The following is a 15,201-nucleotide window of genomic DNA, read 5'->3' on the forward strand; positions in this document are numbered from 1 at the left end:
GGTGAGACAGGAAGTCTCTGAGCTGTTGTAAACTTCCCACATCAGCCGGGAATGGTTCCGATGTGTGGATGAGAGGGAGCTGCCTATGGGGGACTTCAGTGAGGAGTCATAGAATTTGGAGGCAGAGGCTGTTCCTTCCCATCTTTCCTGAAAAAACTTCCTCATACACAGCCCTAACCAAGTGACTTCCTGCTCTCATATTATATATGAGAGGCCCATATTATATATGGTTACATGATGTATGATATTTATATGGGTTTATATTTGTAGTTATAAAACAAGAAAACATATGACACAAAGGCTTTTGCAATAGACTTGTGGCAAATGCTATACAAAATGTATTAATAGGGTATCTCTTTCTTCCTGGTCTATGATTTACTTAATTTTAAGCATCTCATTATTTTCTATAGCACTTAGTTCCTTGCAAACAACATAACAGATAACAAGAAAGCTTAATGGCTGGATATGTGGGTGGTTGAGAGACAGGATGAATAAATGTAAAAATGAAAAAGAAGGGTGATAATTAGAGAACAAAAACTAGATGAAGCAATAGCATAAATTATAGCATTAGATTTCAAATTACTTTTATGAATTGAGATAGCTTTTAGGGAAAAATGCAATAAAATGAAGTTTAATAACAGGAAAATTCACATGAGTATTTGCAAGGTAGAAAAATAAATTCTGCAAAATCACCATTTATATGTAACTGTGAATGAAAAATTTATAGATAATAGTGACTTGCAAGTGATCTGGGTAACAGAATCATGCAGAGGATATGCAAACAAGGATATTGTCAGCATCCATAAATATATTTTCTGGAGAAAATGTTTGTAAATATGATGAATATACTCCATATCTTAATGGGAGAAGAGGAAGAACCCAAATTTTCTCAAATCCTACTATGTACTAGGTTCAGCAGTGCTTCTAGAAACATGACTGGGTACATATTCATCACTTGGTATTGGCAGCAGTTCTATGAAGCAGAGATTATTTGCAGATATGGAATCTGGGAATTAGAAATGAAAGCAATGCCTTTAAAAATGCGTAGCTCATGAGGATTAAAACTCGGAATTCAGCTCCAGCTCTACCTTACTCACAAGTTCATGCTCTTTCTAATACATCACATATAGATTTGCTAATATCTAGTAATTCAAACCAAATTATCAACAGCTTCCTTGGTTCCTTCCCATCCTTCACCCTTTACACTCAGTCACCAAATGCCCTCTACTCTTTCTCCTAAAAATATCCCCAAATGTATTTGTTCCTTTCTAAACTCATCGCATCATGTGTCTAGCCACTGTCTTCTTTCCTGCAGACAAATATAACAGCCTTTTAACTTATTTCTTTGCATCCACTTTTGCCTCATTTCAGTTCATTCACTCTTATGCTATTGCTTCATCTAGTTTTTGTTACATGACAACCAGAGTAATCTGGTAAAAATTCATACATGATCACAGGACTCCCTTGCTTCTATGTCTTCCAATTATTGTTGGATTAAAGCTGGAAATCTTTAACATGGCCTATAAGACGTCCATGAACTGCACCTCAAGTTGCTTTATTCACTTCATGCCACTTTTCACGCTGTTCTGTATACCTCAATCCCATGTGATGTTTTTCCTTCACTTCCCCTTTTATTGCAGAGCCTGTGCTATTGTCTCGTGCTGGAAGTAAGCCTCTTCACCATCTCACTTCTCTTAGCTATGCTTTTTCTCTTGGCTTTTAGTTCTCAGCTACTTCCTCAGGGACTCTGACTTTGACCTACTGGTCTCAGTTAAATCCCCTTGCTATGTGCTTCTGCAACACTTTGCACTTCTGTATTTATTTTATCACATTGGTTTTTGCTCATATAAAACTCTGAGAGGAGGGTTATGGCTGACTTGATTCCCGTTGGATTTTCAGAGTCCAGGGTGGTTTCTTGTGAGAGATCAAGTCTCAGTTGATACATGGTGATGGCTGTGACGAGCATGAAAACTCAAAATAGATAAATTAACAAGGAAATTTCTCAAGTGGGCATTCTACCTCTCAAAATTGTTTGAGTGCAGTATTAATGTTGGTAAAATTACGTTTGGGGGATGTGGTAGAATCTTCAGACTTGGATGAGTATATGGCTCGTGGTAGACCAGATGGCTACCATGCCTCTCTAACGTGGAGGTCCCCTGAGAATGTGGTGAGTTCCCAGCAATCCATGCCTAAGGAAATCCACTCTTGTACCATTATTGTAAGGACATGTGTATCAGTATAAGTTAATGCTGAGGAGGAGAAATTATCAGGGGCACATATGATTTTTATGCATTTGATAATAAATTATTTCCACAAATATTTATTATATAAATAGTATGTTCAAACATAGTGCAAAACATTGAATAAATACTGGTGAGGAAGATAAGCAAGGTTGCTTCCCTCACAAAGCTTAGAATTTGCTGCTTTATTTCACTTCAGACCCAGGTGTGATCAGAAGACATTCATGCATTGGTTGGATGGCTATATGTGGAGAAGCTCTGCACTTGGAGAGGTCGAATTTACATTCATTAAACCATTAGAGGTCAATAATAATAGTTGTGTGATCTAAAATATAATTGCCATGCTAAAATAACCTCAAGAAAGAGTAGCATGTGCTTTACCTCACCATGCCCACAGAAATATCTAATTGAAATAATAAATTGATTTGGATTATCTACTCTCTTGAAAGAGATGGTATAAAAATTCATTAATTATAATTTTATATGCATGTAACAAACAGTCTTTTTTGTTTTCATGGTTTAGGTACATGTCACTGTGGCAGGTGTAAGTGTGATAATTCAGATGGAAGTGGACTTGTGTATGGTAAATTTTGTGAGTGTGACGATAGAGAATGCATAGACGATGAAACAGAGGAAATATGTGGAGGTATGTATATTAGCTCTGTAGAAATTGATAAAACTACCTGTTTTTTCACCTATTTCATTGTTCTTTTATCTCTACATAAATTTCTGCTCTAGGTGTACTAATGTAGTTTAAACCTATGTTTATCTGGAAAACATTTCACATAAGGAGAGTGAGACTACGGCATTAAGAGTAGACTAGTACTTTTTAGATGCAAAGCCAAATTGTCCCCAGAGGAGAGCTGTGTCATTATGGCAACAGGCCAACTGCATAGCTCTGAAGTAGTCCTAGTAGAATACCATCTCCTCTGCTCACCTTAGTCACTTTTACTTTCCTTTCTCCTACTCTCTTAAGTGTACATTTTCATTTCTTTGTTTTTCCCTTTCTAAAACATGAGTCTCATGTCCTATCGAGGACAATGAAGGTCAATAGGGTTATTAGCCTAGAGTTTACCTCCCCCTCTCTGTCCCTAAACACTTAAATAACATTTTCAATGACCTTTTCTGTGTACCACCATTACTCAATTCATTTTTCTATTGTAGCAGTTCTTGCATGTTTGCTGGTGACAAATTCTGCAATAAGTGCTTTACATTCATTATGTTTTGTCTCACAACATCACTCTAGGGTAAGAATTATGTTTATCTACATAGATAGATGTGGAACCTGGGACGTGGATAAATTAGGTAACGAACCCAGGGTCAGTCCACCAATGATAGTAGAATTTGGGCTCGTGTCTGTGTGATGCCAAAGTCTATGTTCCTGATGCCTCACCACTCACAACTGCATCAGTGCCTTAGAGCTCAGAGCTCCACAAGAGGAGTCTCTCCTCGCCACTTGCAGTTTTCATCTCTTCTGCTCAACCTGCAAGCCTGTGCCCAGAGTTCCCATTTGCAACCTTGACTGGTGTAGGAAAAGGAAAGTAGAAAGCAGAGAGAATCATTTGGTTTAGGTAAATTTTTCTCCTCTCTGAACTTATATTTCACTCCTATCTCATGGGATTCCAGTTGAAGGAAGACTGCCCTGCATGCAGAAATGGTAGTTTTAGAAGTATTGTTTTTCTGGAAGGATTAGAGCCCAATGGGGCCACGTGGAACCAGAGAACCCTGAGAAACTGTGGCTAGCATAGGACAAGCTTGTTCTTTTGTTTACATTTCGGTAGCTTCAATTCCTGTGAGTCATCCAAATACACTTATTTTAGGCCTGATTGGCCCTCCCTTCTTGATCTCCTGGCTGTACAAACCACCTGGATAAAACAAACACAAAAACCTTATTTTCATTTTTCCGAGCCAATGACCTAAGCAAGATGCTGCTCAGACAATTCTCTCTTAAAGGGCTCAGTCCAAAATAATTAGATCAATTAGACAAATCCATCCACAAATATATGTATTTGTCCTCTTGATGTTTAGTTTCCAATTATTACAGATGAAAAAAAAAAAAGAAGAAAAGAAGACGGGAACATGCTTTGGGGCCAGTGTGTGTTGATACACACCACAAAAGCAGAGTCTATTTGCATGTATCAATAGAAAAATGTAACTTGGAACAACACAACAGAAAATGTTTAACTTTCAAACTTTCTAGTTGTTATTTCCATTTGTTTGAGGCTTAAGCAATTTCATGGTGCAAAGTCTCTGAACAAGGACACCAGCACTGCAGTAAACACCCTCTGGGGGTGACATTGCTTGGGATTGTAAATCTTTCCATGTGTCATTCACATGAAACCAATCTGCTGAGAGATGATTCCACAGTTCATCAGTGAAGCAGTACAAATAGACATTTTCTTGCTCTATCAGTTTGCACAAAGCAAAGAATTACGTTTATTGTCTGGAATATGTATTGTCCTAAAGCACACATTTTAATCTCAATTATTCAGATGTGTCTTGTTCAATATTTTTATTTGAGTTATGTGGATATTTGTTTAATTTTCCATACCTGCATAGACGTGTATTGTTACATAATTTTTGCTTCCTTATTTACCTCTAACTCAAAGGTTTCTTAGTAAAACCCTAATTCAGTACTGAATTGCATAAATATTCAAAGAATTTGGATGTGAGAAATATAGATTTTCTATCATTTATTGATATACTAATCCTTACTTATGTTGCACCTTCTGTATAAATTTTCTGAAATTACAGAGAAAATAAATTCCGTAGTCTAAAAAGGTGATTGGGTCTTACAAACCTGACTTCTAAGAAAAGCAATTAATATACACTATTGCTTTTTTTTCGGTGTAATCTTTGAGTTCTTGAAGCCTGTGATATATCACTAGGATGTGATTTGTGTGTGCAAGTAGACACCATTTTAAGTTCATAAATAAGATATATAGATGATATATTCTGTACTGATTAAATCACTTGACAGCCTTTGCATTTGCTTAAGTAAACAAATTTAAAATTCAGATTCATTGTGGAAATGGTCATTGATTTTTAGGTTAACAAGTGATTTTCTTTGAATATCCCAATTATAACTTATTTAGACAGAGAACATGGCATTGGGTCCCTGTCTCTTTCTCTGTGTCTCACTATAGCACTCTTTCTTGTTCATCTCTCTGGCTCTGTCTCTCAGATGTATATCTTCTTGATGGAAGTCTCATCTGCTGGACATGAATAGCGTAGGATACCAGAATATTCTGTTGTACTTCCTGCTTCTTATGTGAGTTTTACAGCTCCTATTAATGTTCTTGCCATTGGCCAGAAATACCATAGTGTTAGAGTGATAAATATGCTTATAAGACAATGAAAAGTAGTCTCATAATCAGTTTTGCATTGTCTTTTGGGGAGTTTGGCTGTAAGAGAAGAGAGATGGAAAGAACGAAGACTTTAGCCATAGACTGATAAAACACAAACTCCTATAATACAGAAAGAATAGACTAAAAACAAGAACAAGGACATACATTTATACTTAGGTGATATAACTACAAAGATGAGAGTACAAAAAGTAAATTTTGGGATAAATGCCATCTTTGGGGAATTTGCAGAAGGATTGCTAGACGTGGATGCGGAAAGCAATGGTGCGATAATTCACTACAGATGGCTTGGAGGCAAGTGCAGATGAGCAGGTAACAGGTTACAGAGAGGTGGTAGCTGAAAGAGGGCATCTGGACACAAAATGATGAGTGCCCTTACTTGTCATTTGTATCCCCTTGACAAGTAGAAAGGGAATTTGATTGCGTGGCCAAGGGCCCATGGTATTTTGTTTGTCTAAATGAGGATTAAACATGGACTAGGCTGAAAACCTCTCTTTCACATGGTGGAACACAACAGCTTGTGGGGCACAGTTGAGTGAAAAGATGAAATATTTCTTCTGCTTTAAAGAGTTGTTTGGTCATTCATAATGTCTATCTAGGTAAATATGCACCATTGGTTTCTCAATAGTTGATTTCAAATGAAATATTTTAATAACTAATTCAAGAAACGTCCTTAGAGTGAATGCTCATATATATTTGGGTTTGATGTGTGCATTTGAGATGGAAAAGTAATAGACTGTCATGGTCATTCATGTCATTTCTTTAAAAATACTTTTAATCAGTTCCCTGTCTAGGCCAAGTTAAAGGACACTTTGCTCTTTTTGTATGATTAAGCAGGTATAGGCACAACCATGATGTGTTTGGAGAAAGCTGTATAATTTGATTATTTTAGGCAAGGAATATGGAGCTGTGACAGTATTTCAGAAGGCAAAAATGATCACAAAGAGATAGAAAGTTAATTCTGCTTATGAAAGTTGCTTTTTTCCTCACTGTATAAAATTCATTTTGGGTAAAGGCCATGGGAAGTGTTACTGTGGAAACTGCTACTGCAAGGCTGGTTGGCATGGAGATAAATGTGAATTCCAGTGCGATATCACCCCCTGGGAAAGCAAGCGAAGATGCACGTCTCCAGATGGCAAAATCTGCAGTAACAGAGGTGTGTCATTCATACATGTTACTACATAATGGGGAGGCAAACAAAGCTTTTAATTGTTAACACTTCTTTTCTCTGTATTTCCTCTAATGTGGGAGGAAGTTATCTTCTAACCATTTACTTTGATGTAAATCAACATTTACTATCCCAACAATCTTTTCTGTCTTGTTTTTTATTGAGTAGAGAAGGGAAAGATAAGAAAGTTGCTGTCATTCTTTAAGCTTCACTGAATAAACAGTTAACTTAGGGACTGTAATTTCTTTGGCAGCCCTCCAGACATAGCACAGTGCAGCTAAAAGGCAATTCCTTTAGATACTTCTGTTAAATGTCTCTTGACTAACAGAACCATCTACAGCATGAGCATCTAATTATCCAGAGAGAATTCAGAAAAACCTCTTGTCTTAATTATGAGTAAATGGAAGGCTTGGTTGAAATGCAGATTTGATATGGACTAATTTAACTTCTGTGTGCAATAATAAAAATTTGATATTGAATACAATAGATATACAAAGTATGTATCCAATAGCCATAGGAAATGTACACTGACTTTACAAAGGAAGTTAACAAATATATTAATATTGCTAAACTATAATTTAAAGGTAGTTAACTAACTTTTGATATAAAATCAAACTGTTTAAACATAGTTTTAAAATTCCTTGAAAATACTTAATTTTCCCTTTGCTGTAGTGATAAAGAGAGCCATACTAAAGTTTTCATTGCCTATCCAATGACATTAAAAAGTAATTATACTTCTTTAAAACTAAAAAAATCTAGATAGCTGGAAAACTTTTTTTCATTTCTATACATGAATGATGCATTGCAATAGATAATGCTAATACAGAAATCGTAGCATACCACCTTTTAGAAATTGACATAGAGGAGTAAAATGTGCCACATTTCTTTACATAGAGAAAATAAATAAAAAGGAAGGAACTTGGAACAAAATCATGAAGTCTTCCTTTGTGGGGACTAAATCTTACTATATATCATACTAATTTACCTTATGGTTTCTTTTTATTTATTATTATTATTATACTTTAGGTTCTAGGGTGCATTGCACAACGTGCAGGTTTGTTACATATGTATACATGTGCCATGTTGGTGTGCTGCACCCATTAACTTATCATTTACATTAGGTATATCTCCTAATGCTTCCCCTCCCCACTCCCCCCACATCACAACAGGCCCCAGTGTGTGATGTTCTCTTTCCTGTGTCCAATGTGTTTTCTGCATAAGTCCTTTTATGCAGTAGGGGTCACAGTCACCATTTGTAAGTATATGAAGCTTGAACTGTGGTACTGTGGAAAATGACTATTTAGCTGTCAAAAAGAGAGGTGGAAAATGGAATTGGTTGGGCTGTGGATTAAGGTCAGGTTCTGCAGCAGAGTTACATTGGCTGTGAGAGACGATGTCCTTCAGAAACATAAGCTAAGCCACCTGCCTCCCACTTCGCTGTGCTTGGAGCATTCTGACCTGGAGCTATGGCAGAGGCAGAATGGGAAGCAGCTTGCCTGAGCGAGGCTCACAGCTTCTGAGATTCAGGGGTACTTGAAGACAGGGCAGAAGTGGGCGCTGAGATAAGTCATTTTTTTTTCTCAAAAGATAATACTCCTGACTACCCTGAAAGCATTTCTGCATCATTGCATCCATAGGTAATAGAAAGACACTGGTCCCTGCACATACCTATCTTGTCTTCCTTTTTCCCCATCTTCAGGGGCCAAAAAACCAATGTTGCAGACATAAGCATTAATAGAACAAATGTCCTCTATTGCCCATCTGTTTTATTGAGTTTCATAGTGGACCCCTTTACACATGGCTGAGAAGCTGCTTCTTCGTCACATCTGCATAGCTCCTGGTCCCTGTTCCTCCTGACCAAACTCATTTATCCTATTATGAAAGCAATGCATATTCATTTTTTAAAATCTAGATAATAAAGTAGAGTACACAGAAAAATAAGAAAGTGACCCATAAACCTAACTTCCAGGTGTAACCTCCTTTTACATTTTGGTACATGAGCTTTCAGTCCGTATTTATTTATTAAAATTCATTTTTATGGCTGCCCTATCCCTGTATTTCCTTCTTATTAAAGAAAAAAATCAAATCATACTGCAAGTGCTGATTTGTAATTTTACAGTTTTATTTCATGATATATGTTGTTTATCTTTCCATATTTATGGGGCAAAAACCTAATTTATTACTTAGTGATTGCTAGGTAGTCCATATGTGTGTACCATTACTGCGCTAATTCCCCATTGATCAATATTTCGGTCACTAGTAATTTTTCAAAAACATAAATACAACTATATTTTATATTTCTGAACATACACTTGTGTGTACTTTTTCTTTCTGTTGGGTACATTAATTAAAGTGAGCTATAAGTCTAAATAATAACACAGATATAAAAAGTACATATTGCAAAACCGCTACCCAGAAAGTTGTACCATTTCGTACTCCCCTTCAGGGCAAGAAAGTACCCATTGTCCCACACCTTTACCGAGTCTGGATCCAAGCAATATTTTCCACCTCTGACGATCTGACTTCTAAAATAATTGCCAATCACGATTATTTTGAAGATCTCCCACTGCTACCCACTTAGTAGTGGTTGATTGAGTGATAAACATTTTTCATCTTTATCTATCATTATTTCTGTATGAAATTTCCTTTTGTTCTTTCCTTTTGTCTATTTCACTTTGGACCTATTAATCCTTTATATATTCAATTCTATGATTTATTTATATGTTGTTGAAATTGTTCTTTGTCTTTTACAGACATATTAACTACTTGTTTCAGCTTTATCAGTCTTTTTTTTTACAGTGTTTTGTTTCCAACCAAAATTTTCAATTTTTATGGAAATTTTCAATTTCCTTTTTTAGTAATTGTGCTTTGGGGTCTTGAATAAAAAGAGTTTAGTTCATATTCTACAGTTTTATTTTGTACATTTAAATCTTTAATCCAACTGGTACTTATTTTGATGTAAGAGGTAAGAAAAGGATTTAACTTTATGTCTGTATCAAATGATTAGCTGGTTGCCCTAAAGACAGTTACTGATAATCCACACAGAGTAAACATGATTTACAGCTGGGCATTTCCCTCTGCAAATCTGCAAATGACCAAGTTTATGTCTCTCAATCTGATCTCCAACATTCTCTATAATCTGGGCTCATCTGATCTAGCAAACCTTACTTCTTAGTCTTTTTTTTTTTTTAACATGCACCTCAGGGTCCCTATGCCCATCCCTACCCTTCTTTGCTTAGTCTTTTTTTCTTGACTTTCTCTTAGTTGTACCTCCAATGTCTCCTAGAACATTTCCTCTAATCCCTATATATCCAATCCATCCACTGCTAATTACTCCAACCCTCATTGATCCTCTTTCTCCAAATTCTTAGAGCATTCATGTCTTAGTTTACAAAATATTCGCACATTGTTTTTAGTGTTTGTTAATTTTTCTTTCTAATTAGCTTCCTTTTTGCCAAATAGATTGCAAGCTTCTTGAGGGAAAGGATTATATCTTATATAAATTGTTTTAGTGTTATCTTTGAAGGAAACTAACATAATACTAATGACACATTCCACCAACTCACATAATTATAGAATAGATAATAACTTTTGTTTATTAAGGAATCTCTATTATCAATATTAGATGGTGTTTTTCCTTTTTAGAATATTTTTGTCTGAATATATGTGTTTTTTTCAAACACAAAGTAAACAACAGAAAATACTAAGCGATATGTGAAATGCTTTCTTTCGTGGTTTTTCTTAACTGGATTCTTATAAAATTCTTCTTCCCACCTAGGGACTTGTGTATGTGGTGAATGTACCTGTCACGATGTTGATCCGACTGGGGACTGGGGAGATATTCATGGGGACACCTGTGAATGTGATGAGAGGGACTGTAGAGCTGTCTATGACCGATATTCTGATGACTTCTGTTCAGGTAAGGGCTCTTCCAATTCCTATTTTTCTGGAGGTGGAGGTGGGGCTGGTTAATGGGTACAAAAAAAAAAAGCAATTAGAAAGAATAAATAAGACATACTGTTTGATAGCACAATAGGGTGACTGTAATCAATAACTTAATTGTACATTTTTAAATAATGTAAAGAGTATAATTGGATTGTTTGTAACACAAAGGATAAATGCTTGAGGGGGTGGATACCCCATTCTCCATGATGTGCTTATTTCACATTGCATGCCCATATCAAAACATCCCATGTACCCCATAAACATATGCATCTACTATGTACCCACAAAAATTTAAAAAGTAATGAATAAAAAATAAAAATGCATATTTCCCTGTTTTCAAGATTTGTGATTCTCATATACCCTGTAAAAGAAACTGAATGTGTATTCTAAAGCATCTTATATTTGCAGTGCTCCTACTGGTAACTTGGAAAACCTCCAGAGAATTCCCAAAGTTGGCAAAGCCTAGAGATGAGAGGGCACCCACTCTTTTAAAGTTAGTCTAATTCCTCACCCAGGAGAACCATGAGCTCTAGATAGCTACTCAGTTCGACTCTGAGACTACAAAACTAGCAGAGCTGTTGACAATGAACAGGATAGTTACCATTAGGACACCTATATTAATATATTACAAAACAGGATAATACAGTGCTCAGGGTTATTTTGTGCATTAACTCTTTGATAGGCTTTAATGTTATTCTGCAATGTAGTCTATAATTAAATTTCAATTAGTAGATTCAAAAATCTTTGACTGTAAATTCTATGGAGCAGATACTGTCTGTTAGGGACTGAGTGACATCTGGGCTACTGGTGTAATAGGAGCCAGTAGGGGACAGGAGACAGCCATGATCTTTGACTGCATGGAGTTTGCAGTCTAAATGTAAATAAATAAAATATGTAAGTCCAGGATGTCTAATAGTGCAAAGAAAAAGCAGTCAGAAATCTATCTGAAAAGGGTATCATTTCGCAAAAATGGAATTATAGATTTTCAGTCCAGTTCTATTTGATAACCCATAAGGTAGACACATACACATATACATCTTGTTAAGCTTGACTGCTTCATTGGTACATGCAGATGGATAGAAACTCCTCTGGTCTCCTGAAAGTTTGCCAGCAAAGGGAGATAAAAGAACTGTCCCATTTAATTATGAGTGTGCAACTTCAAAGGCTTCTCCAGACTGACTGGGGAAAGCCTGCTGCTAAATCTTCCCATTGCAGAAGGGTTTCCCTCTTCTGATAATCTCTTGTGCTCCAGAGGATTTCCTAAATATTTTGTGAACACTATTCTCTTGAGGGTATTTTTTCTATTATTCATTATACGTGCTCATGTTCTTCATTATCATTGCTGTCAACACAAGTGGTAATAAAAGAGCTCATGACTAGTGAGTGGCGTCTGTGTTCCAAAGAGATGATGAGAATAGTGGGGAAGAGGCCTGTTGGAGATTTTAATTAGGATGATGTGGCTCTTCACAGTGGTGGTGATGTAGGGCTCATGAATTGCAGGAGGCTATTGGATCACAGTGCATGTGGGTTTTATCCTAAAAAAAATAGGCTTGCAGGTAAAGAAAGATGAGAGGGGCATTCCAAGCAGAAGGAACAGAGGGATAGAATCTGTGTATAGGACCAGACTCAGTTTGAAATTACCAGAATGCAGAATTAAGGAAGCATATGGTAAAAGGTAAAGTTGGTTGAGAAACAAGAACTGGGGGGCTTTTTACCTTCCTGCAGACCCAGGTTTTATTCTAAAGGCAATGAGGAGCTAATGATGGTTTTAGGCAATAGAGTGCTGTCATCACCAGATTTCTAGTCTGAGTGTCTGGGAAAATGTTGGTGCCATTTACTGAAATAGGGAATATGGAAGGAAGCTGTAAAGTTTGTTTCTAGACATCTCCAGCATAGAGGGCAAAGGGTAAGCCAAAGTTTATATTTTTTCCCAGCCTGTTGAATATGTGAGTCAGGATCAGGGTTAAACCAAGAGAATTTCAAGTTGTAAGCATAGAGTTGGTGGTGAAAACTATGCTGGCATTCAGGAAATGCCATTTGACAATGTCATTTTCTTTTTTGAGATGGAGTCTCCCTCTGTTGCCCAGGCTGGAGTGCAGTGGCATGATCTCAGCTCACTGCGAGCTCCACCTCCCGGGTTCACACCATTCTCCTGCCTCAGCCTCCCGAGCAGCTGGGGCTACAGGCGCCCACCACCACGCCCGGCTTATTTTTTGTATTTTTAGTAGAGAAGGGTTTCACTGTGTTAGCCAGGATGGTCTCAATCTCCTGACCTTGTGATCCGCCAGCCTCGGCCTCCCAAAGTGCTGGGATTACAGGTGTGAGCCACCTCCCCTGGCGGCAATGTCATTTTAAGATTGCTTTTGAGATAAACATGATTTGACACAATTTAAAATAAGAAAATAAGGGAGGCATATAAAAGGCAGTATTTTAAAATTGTAAGTGTGTGACTTGCTGATATGGAGCCCCTTTTTCCTATGGGTATTCACTCTCTTGTGAAATCCATAATTCTGACGTTGATCCTGATTTTGGACTGGGTTGAAAAATTCAAACTAACTACATTATAGCGATAATTCAGGGTCCTGTGAGCCAGTCCATCTCACTGTGAGGGAGTGGGGTCATGGAGTAAAGATGGGTGATCACTCCTGAATTGACACTTCAATCCTCGTGTAACCTTGTGTGCAATTCCCGCAGCGTGTCATTTAGTCTTGGAGTGCTTACTCTAGGCTGAGCAGGTGAAGTGTCATTAAGGAGGCTGCCCTGGAATCTAATTTTCCACCTCACCTATTCCCCTCCAACCCCTCTTCCCTGTTTTCCTTTTTCTCACATTTTCCTTTCTTTCATACCCTATGAGATTCCACACAGTGGGTATGGACAGGTTGGGGTAGGAAGAGGTGATGGCACACTTGGCTGTAGTTTGAACAAGAAAACATCAATCTATTATTGTGATTTTATGATTCGCTGGTTGAAGCGAATTGAACATGGCCAGCCTTCCACAGCTTGGCTCCCACACTTAGAATGAGGAATTGAGGAAAGAGGAAGAAACTCATATTTACAGAGACTCTACTCTGTTGGACCCTTGCTGAGTTCTTTTATAAACCTCATTCCATTTTATGTACACACTAACTCAGAGAGGGAGGCATTATTGTCTATAGTTTAGCAGAAGAGAAAATACATTCAGAGAAATTAAGTAACTTGATAAAGTTCACACTGCCATTAAAGTGTCATCTGAAAACACATATAGCCTGACTACTCATGTAACTTAATCTCCAGGTGATGCAAATACAATTCTCCAGTTTTACTTTATTTTTCTGAGGAGGAACTGTCCTCTGGGTACTCAGATTTTTTTAAAATAAAACTAAGCTTCTCTGAACATCATTACAATCTGGAGCAGACATGAACATCAGCAATATTTCATCATTCTTACAGAATCTGTAGAATTCTGTATACTGTATGGTATTATGCTTATTAGTCTTTAAATTTTTCCTAATTAACAGTCCAAGTTGCAGTGTAAGAAGAGTGCCATATAATTGATTCTTTGTGTTATGAGACAGAAGTAACCCAATGACATCAATATTCTCTAGTCTTTCATGCAAGACTAGAATATAATAAGGCTCTGATGAAATGAAGTTTTATTTTTAGCACCTATTCTTGCCATCCTGAGAGTTTTGGTCTTATTTAAGTCCAAGGGAAGTCTCTGGATGGATTAGTTTAAGTTAGCTCTTTTAATTGACATTCTCATTTTATTCATTCATTTCCATTCTCTCCATTTATCTGTTCAATAATGCACTTAAATGTAAATATTTTATGCCTAACACATCATGAATATAGGGAACACAAATATGTTGAAACGTGGTCCCTGCACCCACCAAATAAATCAATTTTATTTACTTCTTTTAATCCTGTCTGTTGTTCATCATCCATAAAATATGTGTGTTTGTGTATGTTCATTTGCCCATACACCAACATGACTGTTATACTACACACATACACGCACCCCTCAAAGACAATACGGTTGACACAATTTGAGTGTGACTGAAATGATCAGGGTATGAATGGGCATCCTGATGTGTCCCAACTGTCCTGTTTGTTACACCCAATTTACTTTCTGATTCTAGTATAACTGCTTTATTCCTAATGGCCGCTTACCACTCAGGTCTATTTCCCCAAATCCCATAATTGGAAAAATACGCTGCAATGTGACCTTAAACTTTATCGTTCGGCTTTCCCTGCCTAAGAAAATTATGAAAATATAAGGAAAGTTTTGGCTTAGAGTTACATTAATTTGGAAAATGGAATATTTTGATAGAACCATATTATGTGGTGAAATTTGTCCCTGTGGATTGTCAAAGCATTAAGAAAGAAACTAAAGGAAATGATTAAGTATATCCAGACCACATTTTCTTGAAAGGAAAAATTAATATATTGAATTTAAAAAGAATAGCAAGTACCACCTAGATCTAAGTTATTCCCCAAAGCTTTT

The 15,201-nt window shown here is 36.8% G+C and overlaps 1 protein-coding gene across 7 annotated transcripts in view; it reads left to right on the forward strand.

Moving 5' to 3' along the window:
- Positions 1–15,201, forward strand: part of ITGBL1 (integrin subunit beta like 1) — a 313,368-nt gene that overhangs the window by 147,970 nt on the left and 150,197 nt on the right. For all 7 annotated transcript variants that reach the window (XR_008671146.2, XM_063697493.1, XM_063697491.1 and 4 more), the window contains 3 exons: positions 2,764–2,886; positions 6,621–6,761; positions 10,552–10,692. Coding sequence is in view for 6 of the 7 variants with exons in the window: in XM_063697493.1 (XP_063553563.1) it covers positions 2,764–2,886; positions 6,621–6,761; positions 10,552–10,692 (405 nt within the window). In the remaining variant the exon portion in view is untranslated. The remainder of the gene's footprint in view (positions 1–2,763; positions 2,887–6,620; positions 6,762–10,551; positions 10,693–15,201) is intronic.

The sequence above is a fragment of the Gorilla gorilla genome, chromosome 14 (genome assembly GCF_029281585.2).
Source record: "Gorilla gorilla gorilla isolate KB3781 chromosome 14, NHGRI_mGorGor1-v2.1_pri, whole genome shotgun sequence".
Classification (NCBI taxonomy): Eukaryota; Metazoa; Chordata; class Mammalia; order Primates; family Hominidae; genus Gorilla; species Gorilla gorilla.